This window comes from Typopeltis vanoorti, chromosome 22 (genome assembly GCF_054136105.1).
Source record: "Typopeltis vanoorti isolate ZY-2024b chromosome 22, IOZ_Tvanoo_1.0, whole genome shotgun sequence".
Lineage (NCBI taxonomy): Eukaryota > Metazoa > Arthropoda > Arachnida > Uropygi > Thelyphonidae > Typopeltis > Typopeltis vanoorti.
In genome coordinates, this window is record NC_143570.1 from 99,834,797 (window position 1) to 99,858,496 (window position 23,700).

General features: G+C 35.6%; 1 protein-coding gene across 5 annotated transcripts in view; it reads right to left on the reverse strand.

Moving 5' to 3' along the window:
- LOC150094589 (nuclear receptor subfamily 2 group C member 2-like) overlaps positions 1 to 23,700 on the reverse strand; it is an 808,056-nt gene that overhangs the window by 361,789 nt on the left and 422,567 nt on the right. For all 5 annotated transcript variants that reach the window (XM_090412047.1, XM_090412048.1, XM_090412044.1 and 2 more), the window contains one exon: positions 16,733 to 16,912. In XM_090412047.1, the coding sequence (XP_090268173.1) occupies positions 16,733 to 16,912 (180 nt within the window). The remainder of the gene's footprint in view (positions 1 to 16,732; positions 16,913 to 23,700) is intronic.

Below are 23,700 nucleotides of genomic sequence, written 5' to 3' on the forward strand. Positions count from 1 at the left end.
ATCAAACAACCTTTCTGTACCTCCTTTTCGAACTACTGCCTTACAATTCAAATATAGATTACGTATACTGTTCAAAGTGCTGCTCAATATAATGTTCCATTTACATCATCCTGAGTAGCTCAGTGAAAGTAGTGTATTGCCTCCACAGAACCCGAGTTTCTGGGAGAAAAAAAAAACCCTACCGCTGTATGAGACCGGCTAACTCACCTTTCGCCGAAGCAGACCACATAAAGATTTCTCACGTCATCGAACCTGGGTCTTTCTGACCGAAGGGCTTTGTCTATATAGAACTGAACTAAGGAGGCTCTAATAAAGAACTCGCGCATTTAAATGATAGCCTTCATAGGACAAAGTGCAAAATTGAAAACCTGCAGAAGTGGCTAGAGTTAAGCAGGGTTGAAAAAAGAAAGAAACAGGTGATCTTAAGAAATAAAAAAGACTGACCGAACAAACAAGAATAAGAAGTTAAGGAGAAAATTATGTATGGAGACTCAATGATCAGGGGAGTACTTAATGAAAGTATGACAAAATCGTGTTTACTGGAAACAAAAATTCACGATATTAGCCACCCATATAGATGCAAAAAGGTAACTCCAAGGAAATGATTGTGTTGGTTTGGTTGGTACAAATGATTTCAGAGGCTAGAAGTATTCTATAAGGGAGAATGTAGAAGGAGTTGTTAGAAGAGACAAAACTGAAGAGCGAGAAGGTGAAGATTGTAAGTCTTCTGTCACATTATGATAGAGTGAACTGAGGAGGAGGGCATTGATAGCCAATGAGTCCATACGTAGATTGTGAAAAAGAAATTATGTAGAATTTGTGGATCTGTGGTCTCTGTTTGACGGAAAGAAGGATTTGTACAATGCTGATGGACTGCATCTAAATGGTTTTGGTGTTAGGTGTCTGGAGAGAGATTTGTTCATCGAGCATGCTGAAGTGCAAATTCAGGGAATCTTAAGCAATTAGGGTGAAAGCAAGTGAGTTTGTGTGAAGGTGCCCATGAAGCGTGTGAGTGAGTGTGAGAATGACCAATTTAGGAATCTTGTCTCTCAAGCAAAAATATTGAATAGGGGAGTCAATTCAGAAAGAAAAGGTAGATGGGAGACTAAAGGGATGCTGCAGTTTCTATATACTAATGCCAGAAGTATTAGGAAGAAGAGGGAGGAGTTTTTGGCATAGGTTAGTGCAACCTTGCCAAACCTTATAGGCATTAGGGAGACTTGGCTAACAGCAGATGATGTAATTACAGGGATTGAATCTGAAGGGTTTAGTACTTTCAGAGAAGATAGCATGGGGGAGAGGAGTACTGCTGATGATAGCAGATGAATTGCAACCAAAAATAATAGGAGACAGGTGGAAGGGGTGGCTGTTCATTTGAAGAAATCTGGTGTGAGATTAAGGCCAGTAAGACAAAATATACAGTTGGTTGATGCTATAGGCCAGAGAGTTTCACAGATGTTCTGGAAGACATGCATGACCGAATTAATACAATGAGTACAGGTGGAGTGATTATTATGGGTGACTTCAAACTATGGAGATATAGAGTGGAGGAAGAAAGATCAAATGCAGAAAGGAAACAGAATTTATATACCTACTGAGAGAAAATTACTTAAGGCAGCATGTGATGGAGAGGGACTAGGGGTGGGAGAGTACTGAACCTGGTCATAGGATCAGAAGAGCTATCCATAACCAAGGTGAAAACATTGCCTCTAACTGGTGAAAGTGACCATGCAGCCTTAACTTGGGAGATAGTAAAACATGAGGAATATTTTATCAAGAAGGGGTATTTGTGAAACTACAAGGCAGGTATGCGTAGGAAGAAGATTAAATCTGTACCATAGAATAAAATACTGCAGGGTAAGGATGTTAATAGTGCATGGGATATAGTTAAGGGTCATTTAGAAAGAAGCATTATTAAACTGTATAGCTAGGGTAAGGAGGGTTAATCCAGCAGGAGTTAGAAGGATGACTAATATCTAAGTTTGAGAAATTTTCTTTGGATTTATTAGTGGACCATAGTTCTTTATAAATATATACAATCGTCAACAAGTTTCACCAGTCTTAAGTCTATCTGGCTTCTTCAGGACAAGAAATGGGTACACTAACGTTAAATGCTAAAAAAAGAATGAAGTAACAACAGTTAAATTAAAATTGAAATGACGCGTAACATCAAGAGTATGGAGTCTTAGTCATTGTTTGTTGATCGCGTTTTATAGTTTCTCGCGAAGTTCAGTTCTGCTAAATATAGTTAATTTATTAAGCTTTTCCAAATGTCTTTTAGTATCATGCCTTGATTTCTGTTGAGATTGTCTCCTGTCCAGAGTACCACTGCAGCTTCTTTAAAGTTTCTACATCTGAAATCTTCTTCAATGTACGGCATGGAGCTGTTGTCCCAATCGATGGAGTGGTTTGAAATACAGAAATGATAGGCTAATCCTGAGGTATCTGTTCTGTTGTTGTTGACATCCCCTATATGTTCTTTTTTTCGGATTTCTAGGCTTCGTGATGTTTGGTCTATATAATTCAGTCCACAGGAACATGGGATGTTATATACACCTGCGTACTTGTAGAAGGCGATGCTGTCCTTAGGAGATCTTAACATGTGTCGTGTAGTTTGAATAAGTTTGAAGGCAACCCTGATGTTGAAAGACCTCATGATTTTTGCTATTTTCATTGAAACTGAGACTGCATAAGGTATGACAATGGACGATGTATACTGTGTGACTGGAGGATGTCGCTGTGCGTTGTTTCTATTTCAAGCTTGCAATCTACCGCAAACCTACAGACACTGGAAATAGTGTCTGTAGGTTTGCGTTATCTTCACTTTAAATCTACTCACCATCATGCACAAAACCTTAGCATTATACATATGCTTAAAAATAGAGCAACAAATATCATCACAGAAGAAAAAGATCTGCTTGATGAACTCTCACTCATATCTCAAACTCTAGTCAGAAATGGTTACCCAAAAAATATAATCCAAAAGATTCTCAATTGAAACAACCCACAGCGACAACTTCCAGTCACGCAGAATACATCGTCCATTGTCATACCTTATGCCGGCTCAGTTTTAAACAAAAATAGCAAAAATCATGAGGTCTTTCAACATCAGGGTTGCCTTCAAACCTATTCAAACTACATGACACATGTTAAGATCTCCTAAGGACAGCATCCCCTTCTACAAGTTCGCAGGTGTATATAACATCCCATGTTCCTTTGGACTGAATTATATAGGCTAAGCATCACGCAGCCTAGAAATCCAAAAGAACGAACATATAGGGGATGTCAACAACAACAACAGAACAGATAACTCAGGATTAGCTCATCATTTCTCAATTTCAAACCACTTCATCGATTGGGACAACAGCTCCATGCCATACATTGAAGAAGATTTCAGATGTAGAAACTTTAAAGAAGCTGCAGTGGTACTCCGGACAGGAGACAATCTCAACAGAAATCAAGGCATGATACTAAAAGACATTTGGAAAAGCTTAATAAATTCACTATGTTTAGCAGAACTGAACTTTGTGAAAAACTATAAAACGCGATACATGCTCCATGCTCTTGATGTTACGCGCCATTTCAATTTTAATTTAAAATTTAAATGGCGAGTACTGTTGTTACCTCATTCTTCTTTTAGCATTTAAGTGTAAAGGGACCAAATATTAACAGTTACGATGACTAATATCATTAAGCATGAGTTGCAGAAGAAGAAAATGACCTTTGCTGTTTAATTTGTACATTAATGATACAGGAAATAAGCTCAAAGAAATATTCAGTTGTTTGCTTATGATGTAAAATTAGGTAGCAATAGTTGATCAAGGCAATGTGGGCACTTTGCAGGATGATTTAAATAGGCTGTCAGTATGGACAAAAGTTAATGGGTGTCAGTTTAATGTCAAGAAATGTAAAGTTATGCATTTTGGGATAAACAGATTATAAGCCATGCATCACATTTATAGTAATGTACTGAGGAAACAGATAAAGCTAGATATTTAGGAATAGTGGTAGACAGAGAGTTAAGTTTAGAGGACATATTGCTAAGGTTGTTAACGTAGCCCATAAGATTACTTGGTTACTGAAGAACACATTAACAAGTAGAGATAATTCAGCATGTTCTTCTCACACATCTACAATTTCCTTAGCTTTTTTTCTATTATTATTATTGCCCTAAGAATGAAGTTGTCATTCCTCTTTATATATTCTTGATATGTCCACTTTTGGATTACTGTGCTCAAGTCTGATCCCCTGGGTTTCTTGGGGATGAGGAAGAAGCAGAGAGGATTCAGATGCGGGTGACCAAGATGGAGAGTAGCCTGTGGAATGTTCCCTATGAAGACAGATTGAAGGTGTGGGGATTGCAAAAGTTGGTTGGTAGGAGAAAAAGAGGGGATATGACAGAAACATTTAAGTTGCTTAAAAGGTTTTATAGGAGAGATGCAGGGGAAATGTTGCAGCACTTGGCTAGAAGGACCAGAATAAGGGATTATCCCTGGAAGTTGAATAAAAAAGTGTAGTTAGTAAGGAATGTGAGGACTAGATTTTTTTTGCTTGGAGAGTGGTGAATGGATGGAATGGGTTGGCAGAGTCAGTTGTGAGTGCTTTGTCTGTTAATGGTTTCAACAAGAAGTATGATAGATTGTGTAGATAGATTAGGTCTCTCAAGATGAGTCTTTGGACTCCATGGAGGTGCCTGAACCAAAAGAGTTAGAAATATTCTGAAAACTAAATGAATTAAACACAATTAGAGCAATGAACTCTTGAGCTATACCAGTGATCAGATACACAGTTGGCATAATAGATTAGACAAAAGAAGACCTGGACAAATTGAACTGCAAAACTAGAAAATTAATAACTGTACATTATAACATTACATCCACGAAGTGACATTGACTGGTTGTACCTACCAAAAAGAATAGGTGGACAGGGTCTATTGCAAAAGAGAAAGACATGGAAGAAGAAGAATTTATCATATACCTTTTACAAATCAACAAAACTAAAGTACAGATCCTTGTCGTATTCCCATGATTTCTCAACTGTCTTAAAGCGAAAATCTGATCATGACTACATCTATTTTGCCTGAATCCACCATGTTCTTCTCACATCTACAATTTCCTTAGCCTTTTTTTCTAGTATTATTATTACCAGATCCCCATGGAGTCAAAGACTCATCTAGGAGATCCATTTGTCATACACACATATCATCATACCATGCCTGAAACATATTTAAATTCTCTGCAGACACTACACTCTCAGACAAGGCATTCCAATCAATCACAACACGCATTCAAAGAACCTGCTTCTCACTCCCTTGTTCACACCCTCCTTATACAGATTACAGGGATAACCTCTTGTTCACCCCTGGTCTCCCACCATTTTATGAAACACTTCTTCAAATATTGATCATATAACAATCCCTTACCAACTCTATCATATCACCCCTCTTCCTCCTACCTACTAGACACTGTAAATTGCATCCTCAACAATTCCTCATATTCAACATATCAGAGATCAGAAAAGACCTTAGTCAGTCATCTCTGGATCCTTTCCAATATCTGTTCATCCTTTTGAAAACTAGGTGACCAAATCTGTGCACAGCAGTCCACGTGTGGCCTAATCAGTGCCTTATACAATGGAACAAGAATCTCCTTACTTCTAGAAGTCAGTGTCTTCTGCATCATTCCCAGAATTTGCTGTGTTTTCCTCACATTTTGGCAATGTGTCCTCTAAAATTTATTTCCTCTTATTTCAACAATATAGCCCCACCATGAGCAAATTCTACATCCAATCTTTGTTTCCCAAATTTTTAACCCTTATATTTTGCAACATTGAACTGGCATCCCCACTTCTGTGCTCAACTCAATCTATTGAAGTATTCTTGTAAGCCAACAACATCTGCTCTACTTCTCATAGTTTGTCCCAACTTTGCATCATCTGCAAACAACAATTATCATTATCATAAGGTTAAACAGCAATGGCCCTAAAACAGACCCCTGAGGCAAACTACTAGTGACTTTCCTCTTCCAGGATATTGCTCCCCATACACAACTCGCTGATCCTTATCAGATAGCCAATCTCTGATCCAATGCACTAGTCTAATATCAACACCATCTGCTCTAGTTTGACTATCAACTTATCATGCAGTAATTTATCAAAAGCCTTTGCAAAATCTAAGTATACTACTATGTATCCATCTCCTTTGTCCAATGAAGTCTCACCTTATTGTAATAAATAAGTAGATTACTAAAACATGCCCTCCCTTTAGCAAACCAATGCTGTCCATCAAAGACAATACCATTGTTCTAAACCGAATTCTGGATCCTGGTTCTCACCAGCCTCTCAACACTTTACCCACAACAACTGACATACAGATAGGCCTATGGTTAGTTGCTTCAGTTCCATCACCTCCCTAATGAAGCAGCACAATCTTGCCTTCCTTCCACTTCTTTGCAACTTGACCCAATACAAGACATATTAATCAAATATGTCAAGATGCCAACTGCCTGGCACATTCATATATCAAGATACGTGATATATGATCAAGTCCCACAGCCTTATTAACATCAAGTTTCTGCAATTCCCCATATACCTCTTGTTCACTTACAGCCAGTCTCTCCTGCTCATCATCAACTGCTTTCAATGTCTCCATGATGTCGCATTCACAAGAATGAAAGAGCCAAAAAGTCACCCTCCTTGCCTGTTCGTAATCCTCAAGAATTGATTATTACCACTCCTATTATGCAGTCTCCATAATCCCTTTTTCCTCTGTAACACATGCTTAATCTCTTCATTCATCCATTTCACACCTACCTTATTTAGCCTTCTGAACCTTGGAATACATTAAACATAATACACCTGCAGGCTGTCTCCTGAGCTTCTCATAATCACCAGCCTTGTAGTTCCACATATACCCTTTCCTCATGGAAGTCGTCCCATGGTTGTCAACCCAGGTAATCACTTCATAGTAACTCTCACCAACTGGAGGGTGATTTGACACCTCATTTATAATAACATCCTCTGCTTGAGGTAGTTTCCCTCAAAAACTCAAGAAACTCATTTTCTTTACTTCCAGTTGCTATCTCATCATCCCAGTGTATAATGCCATAATTAAAATTGCCCATAACGATCATCTCTTTTCTTATTTGCTTGACTAATTTGATTACACATTTCATGGTCACTACCATCCACATTACCAAGTCTATAACAACATCCAACTAAGCATTTCATTTAATTCACTTCTTTCCCACACCATACTGCCTCAAAACCACTGCGACTATTCCCCTCTTGCATCTCTACTTGACATGAACATAACTCTTTCTCTCTCATCAATAGCACTCCCCCACTCTCTTTTTACACTTTCTAACTTAACGAACTTGTTTCACTTATTCCAACAACCCTTGGGTGAACAGATTCAATGGACAACACACAGACTACCTTTCCTATCACACTATGATCTTTCATTCTTCTCAACAACTTCCTGATATCCAATCTTATGTGTTCCTTGTTCCCAGACAAGTCATGTCTATTACCACCACAAACTCTCTTGCTCACTTATTCCTCATATCCAACCTCAATCAGTCTATTAATTTTACCTACAGGAAAACAAACCTTGTGCATCTTCTTATTTATCACATCTCTAATAATTGAATCCCCACACAATGCCACTTGTAGGCTTTTGTTACCTCTTTCAAATTGATATCCTTCATTTTCATCATTTTTACTCTTCCACACATATATCTCGAATTCTCTTAATATCACTCCACATCCGTTTTGTCTCTTGCTTCATCTTAACCAACTCAACTTTCAAATCTTGTGTCACATTTTCGCTCTCATTCACTCTCTCAATTTTATTGCCAGTCCTAAATGCTTGTTTGCTGTCAACGCTACTCGCCACCTTACTGTTAATTGCACTCTGTTTTTCAAATTCTGCTACATCCGTATCACTTTCGTCTTCCTTACCTTAAATTGTTAAGTTCATCAGATCAGTCATTTGCTTTTTCAAAACTTTTTTATCATTTTTTTGTTGTTCTTTCACACTGTCCATTTTTCTAGCAGATGAACACCCATCCTTCTCGTGGCATTCTTGCTACTAACCCTTTCAGTTACCAATATGTTACCACTCAGGTCAGTCAATATTCAGATAATTTAAGTCACTGATAATGATTACTCATTCAGTATGCAATCAGGGTCAATTGGCGATGCATTTCATCATCACCAGCAGCAGAACTGCCAGACCCATAGCAACACTCCACCATATATTTCATCCTGTTAGCCTCCCCTTCACACCAGATAGCCTCAAACTCACCGATACAAGAGACATTAATACCAATATTGCTTTTACGAGTTACTCTCTTAACTACACTCAAGTCATCTGATATTAGTAGCATTCTAGCCTCTCTCCTATCTCTACTGTCATTCCTAAAAAAATTGCACTCTTTACACTTGATTTTGGTTACTATATTTAAGTCTAAGAGCCAGGTTTCACTAATGCCAATAATTTTAGGCCATAATGTATTCACCAAAGTGACAAAATCAACTAGTTTGCTTCTAATATGTGAAAGTTATCTAGCTTTGCCTCTTAAGCAATCCCAACTGATATTGTAAGAATGTGGATTTGAAGAGGAAATAACCACCTATGCAATATGTGATGGAAGCTACACAATGTTTTCAAGAGTTAAATTCAGTTTCAGTGATATCCTCATAGGATGTTGTGAATCCAATCCAAGTATTGCCTCTACTTTTCACCCCCCCCCCACTGCAAGGTGCTGTAACTGGACTCTATCCAGGTACAACCTGGAAGAATGATTAGCAGCATTATTTGCAAACTGATCAGTAAACTTCTCAATACATTACATGTTTGGTCCTGTGTGCTATCAGTCAGCCTGTGGAAACCATTTTACTATATTCTTGAATGGAGGAAGTACTGCCTCCCTAGTTAATTAATTATGGTTTGGAGAGCATGTTCAGTAAGATAAGACCATCAGATGCACTCAATGTGAAGAAAGGCAAGAGTTTGGTTTTCTATATTTATTTAGACCGTTCTCTTTCTCTTCTCTCCATCCTTTAATGAATTCCAAAATTTCATCAGACATCCATTCTTTTTTTTATCTGTTCTTTGGTGTAATTAGGCTTCAGCATTTTTCTCTTTGATATGACTCATATTGTTATAAGTCTTCATTATAACATTTACTACCCAAATGGGTTTCAACTTTATTGAGATCTCATCAGTGGGAGCCAGACACAGAAGAGATACCAAGGTTGAAGTAATGCAAAAATATCTCTCATATACAAGAAGTCAAAAGGTGTAACACCTTATTATTAAAATACTCTGTTTTTTTTTTTCTTTTTTTTTTTATAGTCAATTTGGATGGTTTTTGAACCAAGTATTAGTAATTATCAAATAATTTTCTTTATAAAAGACATTTTGTAACTTGTTAATTTCTTTTTGCCAGCTGGAATATTTCACAATATATTGATATCTTACATTGCCTACTCTGGCATTCATATCATCTATATTAGGAACTCATCTGATTTTATTCATTTTAATGCTTTCTGTATCTTTGTTACAAGTTGGAAAAGAGAGAGAGAGGTCAGAGGGATAGAAAACTGGCTCTCTGAACAATATCATACACAACTTTTGAAAGTTTTTTTTTTTTGGGGGGGGGATTATCCTGATAAAGGAAGGGAACAGTAGTGTTCTGCAGGATTCTATTCTTGGACCTCTACTGTTTAACTTATTTGTTACAGATAATTTATGTGTTTTCCAGGGAATATTCAGCTGTTTGCTGATGATGCAAAGTTGAACAATTCTATTCCTTTCTTTTAGGGTTACACGGTGATCAGCATTCATTTTAAAAATTTTATGGAATTTACAACCGTGTTAAAAATCTTTTTTTATTATCCCGACGTTTCGATCTTCACATCAAGATCATCATCTGGAGCGTACATAAGTATACAGAACAAGCTGAGTTACATCATTAACTGTAAGCTAGAGAAACAATGATCTGATTACATGTTATTCATCATCAATATCAGACAAAATAAACAGAGTACTACAAAAGTACAACCTCAAAGCCACCTTTAAACCTCCTGCAAAATTAAAAAACTTACTCAACTCATCCAAAGACCCACTCCCTCCACTAGCTCACCCTGGAGTATACCGGATCTATTGTACTTGCAACATACCATATTTCTCCTATATATGGTATGTTGCAAGTTCAATGCACTATTCCTATTAGACAAAAAGAACATAAACGACACATTAAATATAATAATTATGGTGAAGCTGTCCTTTCTGATCATGCCCTGAATACCTTACACAGAATTGACTGGAAAACCACCAGCTGTTTACATCACACTAGAACATGGTATGAACGGAAATTCAAGGAAGCCTGTGAGATTATCAGCAACCACCCCAATCTGAACAACAATAATGGTTTAAAAATCCCAAACATTTGGAAGGTATATATTCGACCTTCCTCACCAAGAACAACTATAAACAGGACTGTAGAAAATCCAGTATTGTAAATCAAAAATAAGAATTGTAATACTAAAAATAGGACACCAATTGTTTCTGAAAGAAAACCATCTAAAAGAATGTTTATCCCTGTCATTGTAAAAATAGAATTTAGCTTGATGTAAAAATTTATTTTTTTATTTTATTTTATTTATTTTTATTTATTTTTTTCACCAGAGGTCACGTCAGTAGAATAACATGTGATCAAATCATTGTTTCTCTAGCTTACATTAATGATGTAACTCAGCTTGTTCTGTATACTTATGTACGCTCCAGATGATGATCTTGATGTGAAGATCGAAATGTCGGGATAATAAAAAAAGTTTTTTAACATGGTTGTAAATTCCATAAAATTTTTAAAATGAATTGACCAATTCTAAGATGTGATGCTGTTATCCATTCTCTTTAGGAAAATTTAATTTGGATCTGGAATCAGTGGGGATGCAAGTTTAATTCAATAAATGCAAGATGTTGTACTTTGGAGTGCAAAGATTTGAGATCTGAAGTTATCAACAGAGGCCTTAAGTTTAGAGGGCACACTGCAAGTGTCTTGTGTTGCTATGAAAAGAAGCACAGAAGCAGAGATAAGATACTAAAATACTGTGCACCTAATTTCCAATGTGATGTGGAAATACTACAGAAGGCCCTGAGATGAGTGACACCAAGGCAATAATAGGATCCTGGAATGTTGATTATGGGAAGAGGTTGCCAAAAGAAAAATTACATGGCAAAAAATAAGTGATATGATATAGATGTTTAGTAAAGGGATTATACATAGAACAGAAGTTATGAATAGGAAGCCATTTCTTTGAAAGTTGTGTAGATGTGTGGTGCAAAGGGGGCTGAGGCTTCTTACTGTGAGTCTGTTGACCCCATGGAAGTTTGCTATGATGATATGATTAAACTATAATATTTACAAATTTCATCAGGTGTAGAAAGATGCACCTTAATTATAGTGTTTTTTTTTTTTTTTTTTTTAAGAACCTGAAAATTTCTGTTGAGCAAAGATTCTATTATATCGTGTTTCATAACATTCTTCTTTTAAGAGCATAAAAATATTTTTCATATTTCTGTTCACAATTAATAAATGTGAACTGCCTCCACATTCTTATTTAATAAGAATGTGGAGGCAGTTTCTGGCTTTGAGTGTCATAACTGGAAGTGCTCTATTTAAAAGTTGGAAAGAATACTGTTTTCAGTACATATGTGACATGCAATATATATTTTTTAATGATTATCTAATCTAACATGAAGTGAACTGTGTCACTAAATTCTAGTTTCAATAAAATCCCCATTCCACATTAAAAAATAATAAATAAATCAAAAATAGGTGGGATGCTTAACAGTTAAAGTTGGACAAGTAGAAGGAGACCTCCATGTCACCTTTTAAGAATTGCAAAGAACCAACCAGGGCTTAATGTCCAATCCTCATCTTCTTGTGGTGCACCCTGTTAGTAGATATCCACCTGCATACAGAATGAACAAGGATGGGCTGGCAATTTGGGACTCTTCTTCTCTCCCGCAGTCCTAAATGGACCATTGGTTCACTCATGGCTGGTAGTTGATATTCTTTGTTAGCCTCCTCTGATCATCTCGGTCTCTTGTTCTTGATGTCAGTTGAGACAGGGAGGAATTTGTTAATTTTTTAATGTTATCAGTCCATTTTAATCGAGATCGACCCCTAACCCTTGATCCCAGAATGATTCCTTCTAGTGCTTGCTTTGGAATGCCATTAGCCCTCTCCACATGTTCGAACCATTTCATCTGTCTTCTTCTTCTGATGACTGTCAGAATATTTTCTCTTTTTTTCTCGTCTATTGAATAAATCAGTTTTCAGACATTTTCATTGGTTTTGTGAGCGGTATAGGGAATTCTCAAAAGTCTTCTGTAAGTTTTCATTTCAAAAGACAGGAGTCGCCTCTCATCTTCCTTCAATAAAGTCCAGATCTCACAACCATACAAGAGGATAGAATCCAAAGTGTCAATTAGTCTTAGTCTGGTTGTGATTACCATTCTGTTATTTCTCCACAATGGTTTTAACTTCTGTAGGGCCACAGTTGCCTTAGCAATTTGGTATTTAACCCTTTGACATATAAATTATTTTTAAAGTTGGCTCTAAATTCGTTTGAAATTGACGCGAACTTCGTAATGTCTGCGATACGTCAAAATCAATTTTGGTGCAATAAACAAAAGATGTGTCACAGATGTCTTTGTATGAAATTCGTTTGAAATTGACGCAAACTTCGTAACGTCTACGATAAGTCAAAATCAATTCTGGTGCAATAAACAAAAGACTTGTTACAGACGTCTTTGTATGTTAATGGGTTAATGTCATTTTTGAGTGACCATCTTGACTCAACATGCTTCCTAGATAAGTGAACTTGTTTACATTCTCAATTTTTATCTTTAAGAGTTCAATGTATGATTTTGAGGTATCATTGTTTTTGTTTTTTGCAGGTTTATGTATAATCCATATTTTTTTAATGTTCCGAAAACGTGGCTAGTTATTTCTTGCAATTCTTCTTCTTCACTTTCTGCCAGAAGATCGATATCGTCTGCAAAACATAACTTGTATATTCTTAGTCCGCCAACTACTATTCAATTGTCATATTCATGAAGAGCGTCATCTATGACATATTCCAGAAAACAGTTAAAAAGAAGAGGGGGATAAGATGCATTCCTGGTCAATACAATTTGGTCAGCTAATTTGGGATTAGCTGACCAAATTGTATTCTTATCGACTTAAACTAAAATCCAAAATGATGGTATAACATAAGAGAATTTCACAGCAACTAGGACAACATCATCATCATCATCATGCATATCAAGGATTTAGGCCTAGCGTGGCCTGTTCCAGCCTTATAAATCATCGTTGAATTGTTTAAGAGGACATCCTGGTTTTCTTTTTCCTAATGGCTTGTACTTTAAGGCTTGTTTTGGTAATCTTTCTATTATCATTCTTTGAACATGTTCCATCCATTTATGTTTATATTTTTTAATTTTTTCTATTACTGATTCTTGGTTTAATTCTTTCATAATTTCTTTGTTTCTTTTGTGATCAAATAGAACACACTTTGCAGTTTTTCTCGTAAACTTCATTTCTGCTGTTATTAATCTTTGTTTGTCTTTTTGTTTTAGTGTCCAGATTTCACTTCCATACAATAAGACCGGTAGGGCTAATGCATTGTATACTTTTAGTCTGGTTTGTTTTTGAACTAGGTTTGGTTTAAATATAGAGTTAATTACACCTGTTATTTTTAAATATTTTACAATTTTTACGTTAATATCTTTTTCATTTTCATATGTGATCATACATCCTAGGTAGTTAAATGAATTCACCTGTTCTAAGATCTTGTTATCTATTACTATCTTAGTTCTTGCTGGATCTTGTCCTTTAAATGCCATAGTTTTTGATTTTTCTGTTGATATTATCATACCGTAATATTTGGCTATCTCATTTAGATCTAAAAGAGTTTTCTGTAAGTTATCTTCAGAATTTGTAATTATTATTTGGTCATCAGCAAAAAGGAGTGTTTAAGTTCACAGTAGGAGAAAGTTTAATACCTTGATGGAAATTTTTATTCCATTTTATTATTATTTCATTTAGGTAAAGAGTTGCTGAGAGGGGACATCCCTGTCGGACTCCTTGGTTTATCTCTCTTGTATATGATAGCTCATGATTTAATCTTATTTGTATTTGATTATTTTCATATATACTTATGATAGCTTTTAGGATATTATTTGGTATTTGGCAACTAGGACACCACCCAGTTAAACAAGGCCCCTGTTGTTTTTATGGGAACCAGGATGAACAACAAAAAGTCAGTTACTGGAACAAATCCCAACTGAACATATCAGATTTCAAGATTGGTAGCATTACGGAAGAATCAATGGAAAGAAAATGAGACCAGCAGAAAAAGTGGATGACTGACATGACAGGTATAACCGAAATGAAAAATATAAAAAGAGGTGAAATTTTTCTGAGAAACAAATACAAGATTAATATATATATATATATATATATATATATATATATATATATATATATATATAATTAATAAAAAATATATATATACCTAAGATCACCCATGGCACAAAATGTATTATATAGGTTTGTAAATAAACTTTTGTGGTGGGAGCAACATAATCTTCTTGAATGGCAGGCAGTATCAAGTAGAGATGTGAGAATATCAAAATGGGGAACTGGACAATGAGACTTATTTGTGCCTATGATCCACAGAAAGTTCTAATAAAGAAGAAGTTAAGAAATTTTTTGAGGCATTAGAGAAGGCAGGTGACAAAACTAAAAAGGAAAGGTTGGTCCTTGTTGAGATCTAAACAGCAGAGCAGGAAATGATTACCAGAGATATGAAATAGTTTGAAAACAAGTACCAATTCCTGGAGATTCACTGGCCAACCCTGAAGACAACATTGATTGATTTAGTCAGAGAAGCATGTGGTGAGGTCGTCTGAAAGGATAAAATTAGAACTCCATGGTGGACTCAGGAAAGTATATTCAAAGTTCCTAGCAAGTATATCATTTTATGCTCTGAGAGGATATGGAGAAAAATGGAAGAAAGTAAGCCTTAAGTAAACATAGATAAAAAAAAGTCGTCGGAAGACTTTGATAAGAATAGAGAAAATAAATATCAAGAAGGTCGTAAAATATTCTGGAGGCTATTGAAAAAGCTTAGAAATATAGAAGAGAGTAGAGTACTATAAAAGGAATCAAAGATAACAAAAGTGACATAAAAAGTGAAGGTAAAGATATTCTAAATATCTGTCTGGAGTGATTACTTTGAAAAACTGATAAGTAAAACAATTAGTACTAGCATGGCAGTATGCAATCAGGCATATACTTGAAGTAGAAAAAGCAATCAAAAACTTGAAATGTGGAAGGCAGCTGGGGTAGATAATATTTCATCAAAAGTGCTTAAATTTGGAGTATAAAAAAAGTTTTACAGTGGCTACACTGCATAATTCCGAAGGCCTGTAAATGTAAATGAAATGTTACATCTATGTCTGAATTGTAAGTCAGCAGTTAGAAGTGAGGGAAATACAGAAAGTTGGTTTGATGTTAAATCAGGTGGGAGACAAGGGAGTAAATTATCTCCACTGTTATTCACCATCTATATAGATGGAGATCACATTATGAGAGAAAGTGAAATTAAAAATGAACTCGAAATTGGAGATGTTAATCTCAGTTCTTTACTTTATGCAGATGATGTTATAATCCTAAATAAATCCAATACAAGTTTGCAGGGAATCCTGCAAACTTGTATTGGATAATAATGATTAACTGCTGATTGATTAATCATCAATTAATCATTAATTGATGATTAATAAATTTGGTAGGAAAATCAGCAATAAAAAAACCATGACGATGAAAATGGGCAGAAATCGACTACACCCTGAATAGAGAACCTATAGAATAAATAAAACATTTAGCTATTTAAGCACAATTTTCAGTGAAGATGACAAATTAAATATGGAAACAGAAAACAGAATTAGCAAATTTGGTATGGTAAGAAGTCAGCTGAATAAAATTTATATGTAATAAGAGAGAAATTAATCAAAACACTAATCTAGCTATATGCAAGACAGTGTTCAGGCCAGTTTCAACTTATGGAACTGAGAGCTGGGTGGTTAGAAATCAAAGGTGATCAAACACTGGAATACACAGATATGAGAGCTCTGAGAAAATTAGAAGAGTTAATATATGCCATCAATGGTAGAATCATATTAAAAATTAGGATATTAGGAAAGAGCTTGACATTGGTAGCATCCAGGAATGTCATAGCAGAGCTAATCTCATGTAATATAGTGATTTAAACATAATGGGAGAGGAAAGATTAGCAAAGTAAGTGTTTTATTTTTATTTATTTTTATTTTTGCCGGAATGGCAGGAAAAAAAACGAGAGGAAGACCAAGGTCTAGGTGGACTGATGTAGTGAGATGCACCTTAAAAGATAGAAATATAAGATCTGATAATATTGGAGCCTTGGCAGATAACAGATTAATTTGGAGGAAAACTATTGATAGGAAATTATTAGTGATCTATCTTTTCATATTGTAGTATTGTAATATCCTGTCCCCCCCCCCACACACACACAAGGGCACATATCAGGAATTTGATGATGATGACGAAAAGCAGACTAAAGTAGCAGGATTTTATCATATTAATATGAAAATATGTTTAAACTGTGAATAACTTACAATCGGCTCTCATGCCCATTGCAAGGCACTTCTGAAGACGGCAATACTGGCAGCGGTTTCGGTGATGCTTTGTAACTTCACAGTCTCTGTTACCCCGACAGGCATAACCTAACTGCTTACGTATACTTCGCTTAAAAAACCCTTTACAACCTTCACAGCTTATTGCCCCATAATGACGACCTAAAATAATCATATGAATAAAAAAATTAATCTATATATGAATTAATGATGGCATTATTATATAACTGAGCTATTTGTAAAATTCAAATCCATATTACAAATTTTTCAAACATTTCTGATAATCCAGAAAAGTGTAAAATATTTATATATGTAAAATCAAGAAAAGTGTAAAATATAGCATCTGAAATATTTATTTTAAGTGTAATGAATAACAAATGATTTTTGTCCACTTTGCTAATCCCGACAACAAAAGGAAGAAAACTTAGTAGCATCATGGATAAGCTTAAGTCTTGTAGCGAGGCTTATACGCTGGTTAAACATGATAACTAATAATTAAGGAATTGACAGCGTACACTAGAAATATAAATTAAATAAACTTCAATATATACTTTCCGATATTTCGGCAAACGTCATGTTGCCATCTTCTTGGGAACTTAATACAAAGACACGTGCACACAAGTACTACATAACAGCAAATGAGAACCGATGGATTTAGAGTAATCTTTTTTGTGAAGGGGGGGAGGAAGGTGGGTTGTGGATAACTGGTTTAAGTATTTTTTGGATTCTTTTTTTTTTTTTTTGGGAGGGGGGGGGTAGCCAATGGCTCCCCCCCAACAACCCACCTTCCTGCCCCTTTCACAAAAAAGATTACTCTAAATCCATCACCATTCTTTACGTCCGAGGCACCTCGGAAAAAATCAACAAAATCTTAAAAAAACATGACTTGACCACTTGTTACAGACCACACAGAAAATTGGCATCTCTTATCCGCTCCACTAAAGACCAACCACTTCCCCTAGACCTACCTGGTGTATACCAGGTCCTTTGCAGCTGTAAACTGTCCTACTTTGGCCAAACAGACAGGACAGCAAATATCAGAATCTCAGAACACAAGGATTACATCCGATTTCACCAGTACAGCCACTCTGGGCTTGCAGACCACGCTCTTGATACTCGCCACAGAATAAGATGGAAGAAAGCCACAATAATACACTGCAGCAAGTTCAAATGTGAAAGGAATCAGCCTCAGCCCTTAGGAACATGCCAAACCTCAACAAATTTGGATGCATGAGACTGCCCTAAATTTGGGAAACATTTATCAGAAGAACCTCAGCCCAAAGGCCAAGAACTACCAATATAGCCTGCCAGGGGACACCATCAGGACTTTAGGAAAACGTTAGCTTCCTAGCTTCGGTTCTCATTTGCTGTTATGTAGTACTTGTGTGCACGTGTCTTTGTATTAAGTTCCCAAGAAGATGGCAACGTGACGTTTGCCAAAATATCGGAAAGTATATATTAAAGTTTATTTAATTTACATTTCTAGTGTACGCTGTCAATTCCTTAATTATTAGTTATCAAGGATAAGCCATTTTTTGTATTTAGTTGGAATTACAGCCAACACAACCAAGCTATGAGTCCATTATTATAGCTCTGCAGACCAAGCATTTTTTTGCACTTGTTTAGTCCACCATCAAGTACACTTATGACATCTGTAATTGTGGCTTGTTGTATACATGCTTTACCTGAAGTCGTGAAATGTACCAACAGGTGATGCAAACAAAAGGCCATAAATACAAATGCCATAATTTAAACCCCAGAAAATAAAAGGTGATAACAAAGGCAGCAATTAAATAAGGAAATGAAATTCTTAATGAAATTTAGATGTTACACTAATCAATATGTAGTAGCATCATTTTCACTTCCTGACATGTATCTAAATGGATATTATAATGTAAAGATAGAATACTAAACTAAAAAGAGGGAAAGGAAGGAATCCTGCAAATAAGAGTTAATGTTCACTTTTTCACTGCTTAAAAAGATCTTTTTCTGTTTCCTTGTCTATTTTTCTTTAGGTGAATTTTGCAAAATGCACAAGCATTTATTAGATTAATTTTGTCTATTCATCTGTATTTATTTTGCTTTTATATTTATGTGACTCCAATCTACAGGTTATAACCTTAACCCATGAATGGGCTAAGGGATTTTTTAAATTATTTCTTATTTATTTATTTTTCTTATTTCTATGTATTTATTTTTTTACATAATCCAGAAACTCTGCACTAGAGATCAAACACAAAAAACTTTTATTAGCTACTTCAGCCCAACAATAAGCAGGGTGATGGTGTCACCAAGTGATGAAATTCATCTCCAACTTAAAAACAATCACAGGCATTCATGCTTATATCAAAATATAAATCTGCAGCCTGATAGTTTGAGAATGGGGATGCTAACCACTTAGCCAATCAGGCCAGCATCTTATGTACATAAGTTATTATTATTATCTGAGACATCAAAGGTTGGTCAAAGATTATAACCAAAGTTATAATCTTTGACCAACGAAGAAGAGTTACAATGTTTGTAACTCTTCTTCGCACCATTTCCACCACTTCTTTATTCCCTTGGAACCCGGGAGATCAAATCTGCACAATAATCCAGGTGTGGTCTTATCAAAGCCTTATAAAGAGGCAATATGACTTCCTTATCCTTACATGTCAAGGTTCGCTTCAACATCTCAACTATCCTCTGAGTTGTATTTGCAACTTATGCTATGTGACCTTTAAACTTCAAATTCCAACCACCATTATGCCAAGATCCATAGACTCATTAGTTTCTTGTAGCAATAACACTACTAATATAATATGCCAGTGGAAACCTCATCACACCAAAGTGCATAACTTTACACTTACTAACATTAAACTGAAAGCTATTTTCGTTTGTCCAAATTTCCAGCCTATTCAAATCATTTTTATAAGTGCTGAATATCAGTAGCATCCCTGATCATCTTCTGCCTATATTTGGATCATTGGCAAACAACTGCACATCTCCTATTAGACCCTTTCTAATGACAATGCATGGATTGAACAACAATGGCCCAAGGACTGAACCCTTGGTACACCACTGGTCACTTTAACTCTGCCATATTTGCACCCCTGTATACCATTTTTTGATATTTGTCTGTCAACCATCCACTGATCCAAGTCTAGAGTTTATATTCTAATCTCATATTTTTCAGTTTAAGCAACAGCTTTTTGTGTGGTATCCTATCAAATGCCTTAGCAAAATCAATATTATCATAGTGTATCCATTTCCTTTATCCAGTTCAGCCCTAACATTATTATAAAATATATGCAAATTCCTAAAACATGACCATCCTTTAGTAAACCCATGCTGCTCCTTGCAGAGTATAGCTTGTTTGTCTACCCATTTCTGTATGCAAGTTCTTACTAACTTCTCTAAAATCTTCACTACCACACCATAGTTACTAATAGGTCAATAGTTAGACATCAGTTTTTCCGCCACCCTTGTACAATGGAACTGTCATACATTCCTTCCATTCCTGTTGTATCATTCCCGAGCTGAGACTTAAGTTATATAAACATGTGAAAGGCCTAGCCAGTTCGGATGAACATTCCTTTAGCAAACGTGCTGATTTCTATCTGTCTCTATTGAAAAATCTTAGATAAAGATTTTTCATTTTCATGCACCTCTAACTCTTCATCCAATGTAACAGTAGCACTATGCCTATGTTACATACACCTGGTTAATACAGCTTAGCAGTGTGAGCCCTCATTAAATGAACAATCTCATTAGCTTATGACACTAGAGTACCATCTGAATTCAGTAAAGTTATTGTTATGCTTTCCTTTTTATTTTCATACTCCAATTTAGCTTTCCACATAATACTCATTACTTTTCTGGCCTGTGCTTTATATATTTTGTAACTCCTCTCCCTCTTATTCCCATGATAGTCTTTCCACATCAGCTTCCTCTTGTAGATCTCTTGTTTAATAAGGTTGCACATCCATTTCCCTACCAACCTATTTCTTCTTTGAACACTAGATACCACCTCATTTAAGCACTTTTTCAAAGATTCCCATGCACTGCTGACGTTTTCTCCATTCAGTAATCGATACAATGGGATCAGTGACAGTATTCCTCTAAGTTTATCATAATTTCCAGCTTTATATTTCTTTATTATTCTTTAGTTCTGGCTGGGTAGATTTTATTGCAAGTCAATATTTGGAATTCTTATGAATATTGTGAAGCCATTTTAATTTTAATTGGTCTAATTACACATGCAAAACATGGCAAAATGTTTTGAAATTATACAATGCAATAACTCCACTTGGTCTGGATCCCATACCATCTTCTCTTTCATATTAGGCTCAATGGTCAGCAACAGCCAAGTAACTTGGCTTCTTAGAAACCTGTTTACTCTTATGATGGAGTGGTTAAATCTATCTGCATATATCTATCCTGTCTGTAAAATAAACTCTATGTCTGTTTTGCAAAATGAACAACCTGAGTTCCTGGGAGAAAAAAGCTCATCGCCACCATATGAGAACAGCTAACTGACCTTCAGCTGAAAAGCCCGTGAAAATGTGAAAAAGTGTTAGTCACATATTACAATCCCAGGTTTTTCCAACCTATGGCCATTGTGAATAATACTAACTGATCTATAGAGGCTTTCCTTCAGCTGGATGGAAATGCATAAATTTGGTATTAGGATCAATAGTAAAATGTCGTCGCTTGATTTTTGTTACAAACAGATCATTTTTACTTGTAAAACCATGCACAATTATAATAACTATTATGCTGTAAGTGAATGGAATTTGATGAAATTTTGTGTTTATGATTTGTACTAATTTAGCAATACTGTCACTGGATTTTCCAGTAACATTCTTTCTTTCTGGAAAAATTGACAAATGTTTCATCTCAAAGAAGCCTGTGAAATGCTTAAACATCATCCAAATATGAACAAGTATGATGGATTAATTATCCCAAGAATTTGGAGGACTATTTTCAGCCCATAATGCATCCAGAACAACCCCAAACAGAAGAAAATCTTAATATGAGATTTTAGAAATTGTTTAATGTAGTTCTATATATATATTTTTAATTTTTGTGTTTTATTTCATTTTATTTATTTATTATTATTATTATTAATTTATTTTATTTCTATTATTATTATTTTTTTCCACCAGAGGTTAGGCTAGGGTAAATGATTAACAAACATTTAGCTTCATCTTACTTTTGTGTAGTGTATTATCATGTATTATCCCAAGCTCTTCAAGGAAGACTAAGGGTTTGTCAGATAAGTGTCAATGTGCTGATGGTAAAAAGAAAACACAATTGAAATCTGATGCCAAAGAACAAAAGAAAAGATTCATGTTGGCTTGGACGTCGCCCAGGAAAACAAGGTCTGTGTCCCCAATCGAGTAATCAGGGTTGGATCGAAAAATCAGTTACTGAAAACAAAGACAAAAAAATCAAACTCAGGCCTGTAAAGAATGGAATATCAATTAGCACATGGAATGTCCATACACTCTGGGCAACTGGAAAATTGTAGTTGCTTCAAGAAGAAATGAAGAAATACAGATGTGATATATTGGGTATTTCAGAAATGAGATGGACATTGTCAGGAGAATCAAATGGTGGAACAGTTCTATGGTCAGGAAATGAAAGTAAGCATGAAGCAGGTGTAAGTTTCCTGCTAAGTAACAAGGCCTGTCAGGCAATGATAGGATACAAACCAGTTAGTGAAAGAATAATGGTTGCAAGATTCAGTGCCCAACCATTTAATATCATGACCACTCAGATATATGTGCCCACTGCAGAGAGCGCAGATGAAAACATTGAGAGATTTTACAGGGATCTACAACTAGAAATTGATGAGGTGCCGAAGCAGGATATACTCATCATTGGAGGAGACTGACATGCAAAGATTGGCAAAAATAACACAGGATGGGAAAAGGTTGAGAAAATTTGGATATGGAGAAAGAAATGAACGTTGAGAGATGCTTCTGGAATTTGCCACGGATAACAACGTGGCAAATTCCAGAAAAAAGATTGTAGTAAATGGACATGGCGCTCCTTCGATGGCAAACACAGGAATATGATTGACCTGATATTAATAGACCAGAAATGGAGAACCTCAGTTCAACAGTGCAGATCATTCCAAGAAGCCGATATTGACTCAAACCACAGCTTAGTGATTTCGAATATAAGAATAAAGCTGAAACAGAAGTATAAAAGAAAGTTCCAAAAAGCTAGAGACATCTCAAAATTAAATGAAGACAGGCTAAGAACAGCATATCAGAACATACTGGAAACTAAGCTTAAGACCCCAAGTGAAAAACAAAATATAAATACAAGAGCAGAACAGAACGACTCTTGTATTTATATGTGCTAAAAAAAAGCAGTAGAGGAAGTAATTCCTGACAGAGAAAAGATCAACAAGAAATGGATAACTCAGGACACCCTAAAATTGGTACAAGAGAACTGAAACTTAAAAGAGATAATTCAGAGGCAGCAGATGAGTAATACCATCAAAAATGCAATGAAGTACGGAAAGCAGGAAGAGCTGATAAAGCCAAATGGTTGGAGGACCAGTGCAAAGACATTGAACAGTACTATGGAGAACACAAAACTAGAGAGGTCTACAAACTTATAAGAAATGTCAATAGGAAGTGGCAAACAAGATCAGTAGCAGTCAAAGATGAAAATGATCAAGTATTGATGGGCAAGACAGAAATCATACACAGATGGACAAGATATTGCAGCAAACTATAAAAAAATCAACTAAATGATACTGTAACAGAAGTAATCAAAGAACTAAAAGCAATCTCTCCACCAGCAGAGTTCTTTGAAAATGACATCTTGGAGGAGGAGGTGAATAAGGCTATAAAACATCTCAAGAACAAGAAGAGTCCTGGAAATGACAACATAATAGGCAAAATACTAAAATATGGAGGGGGGAAGAATCAGTTGTAAAAGAAATACATGAG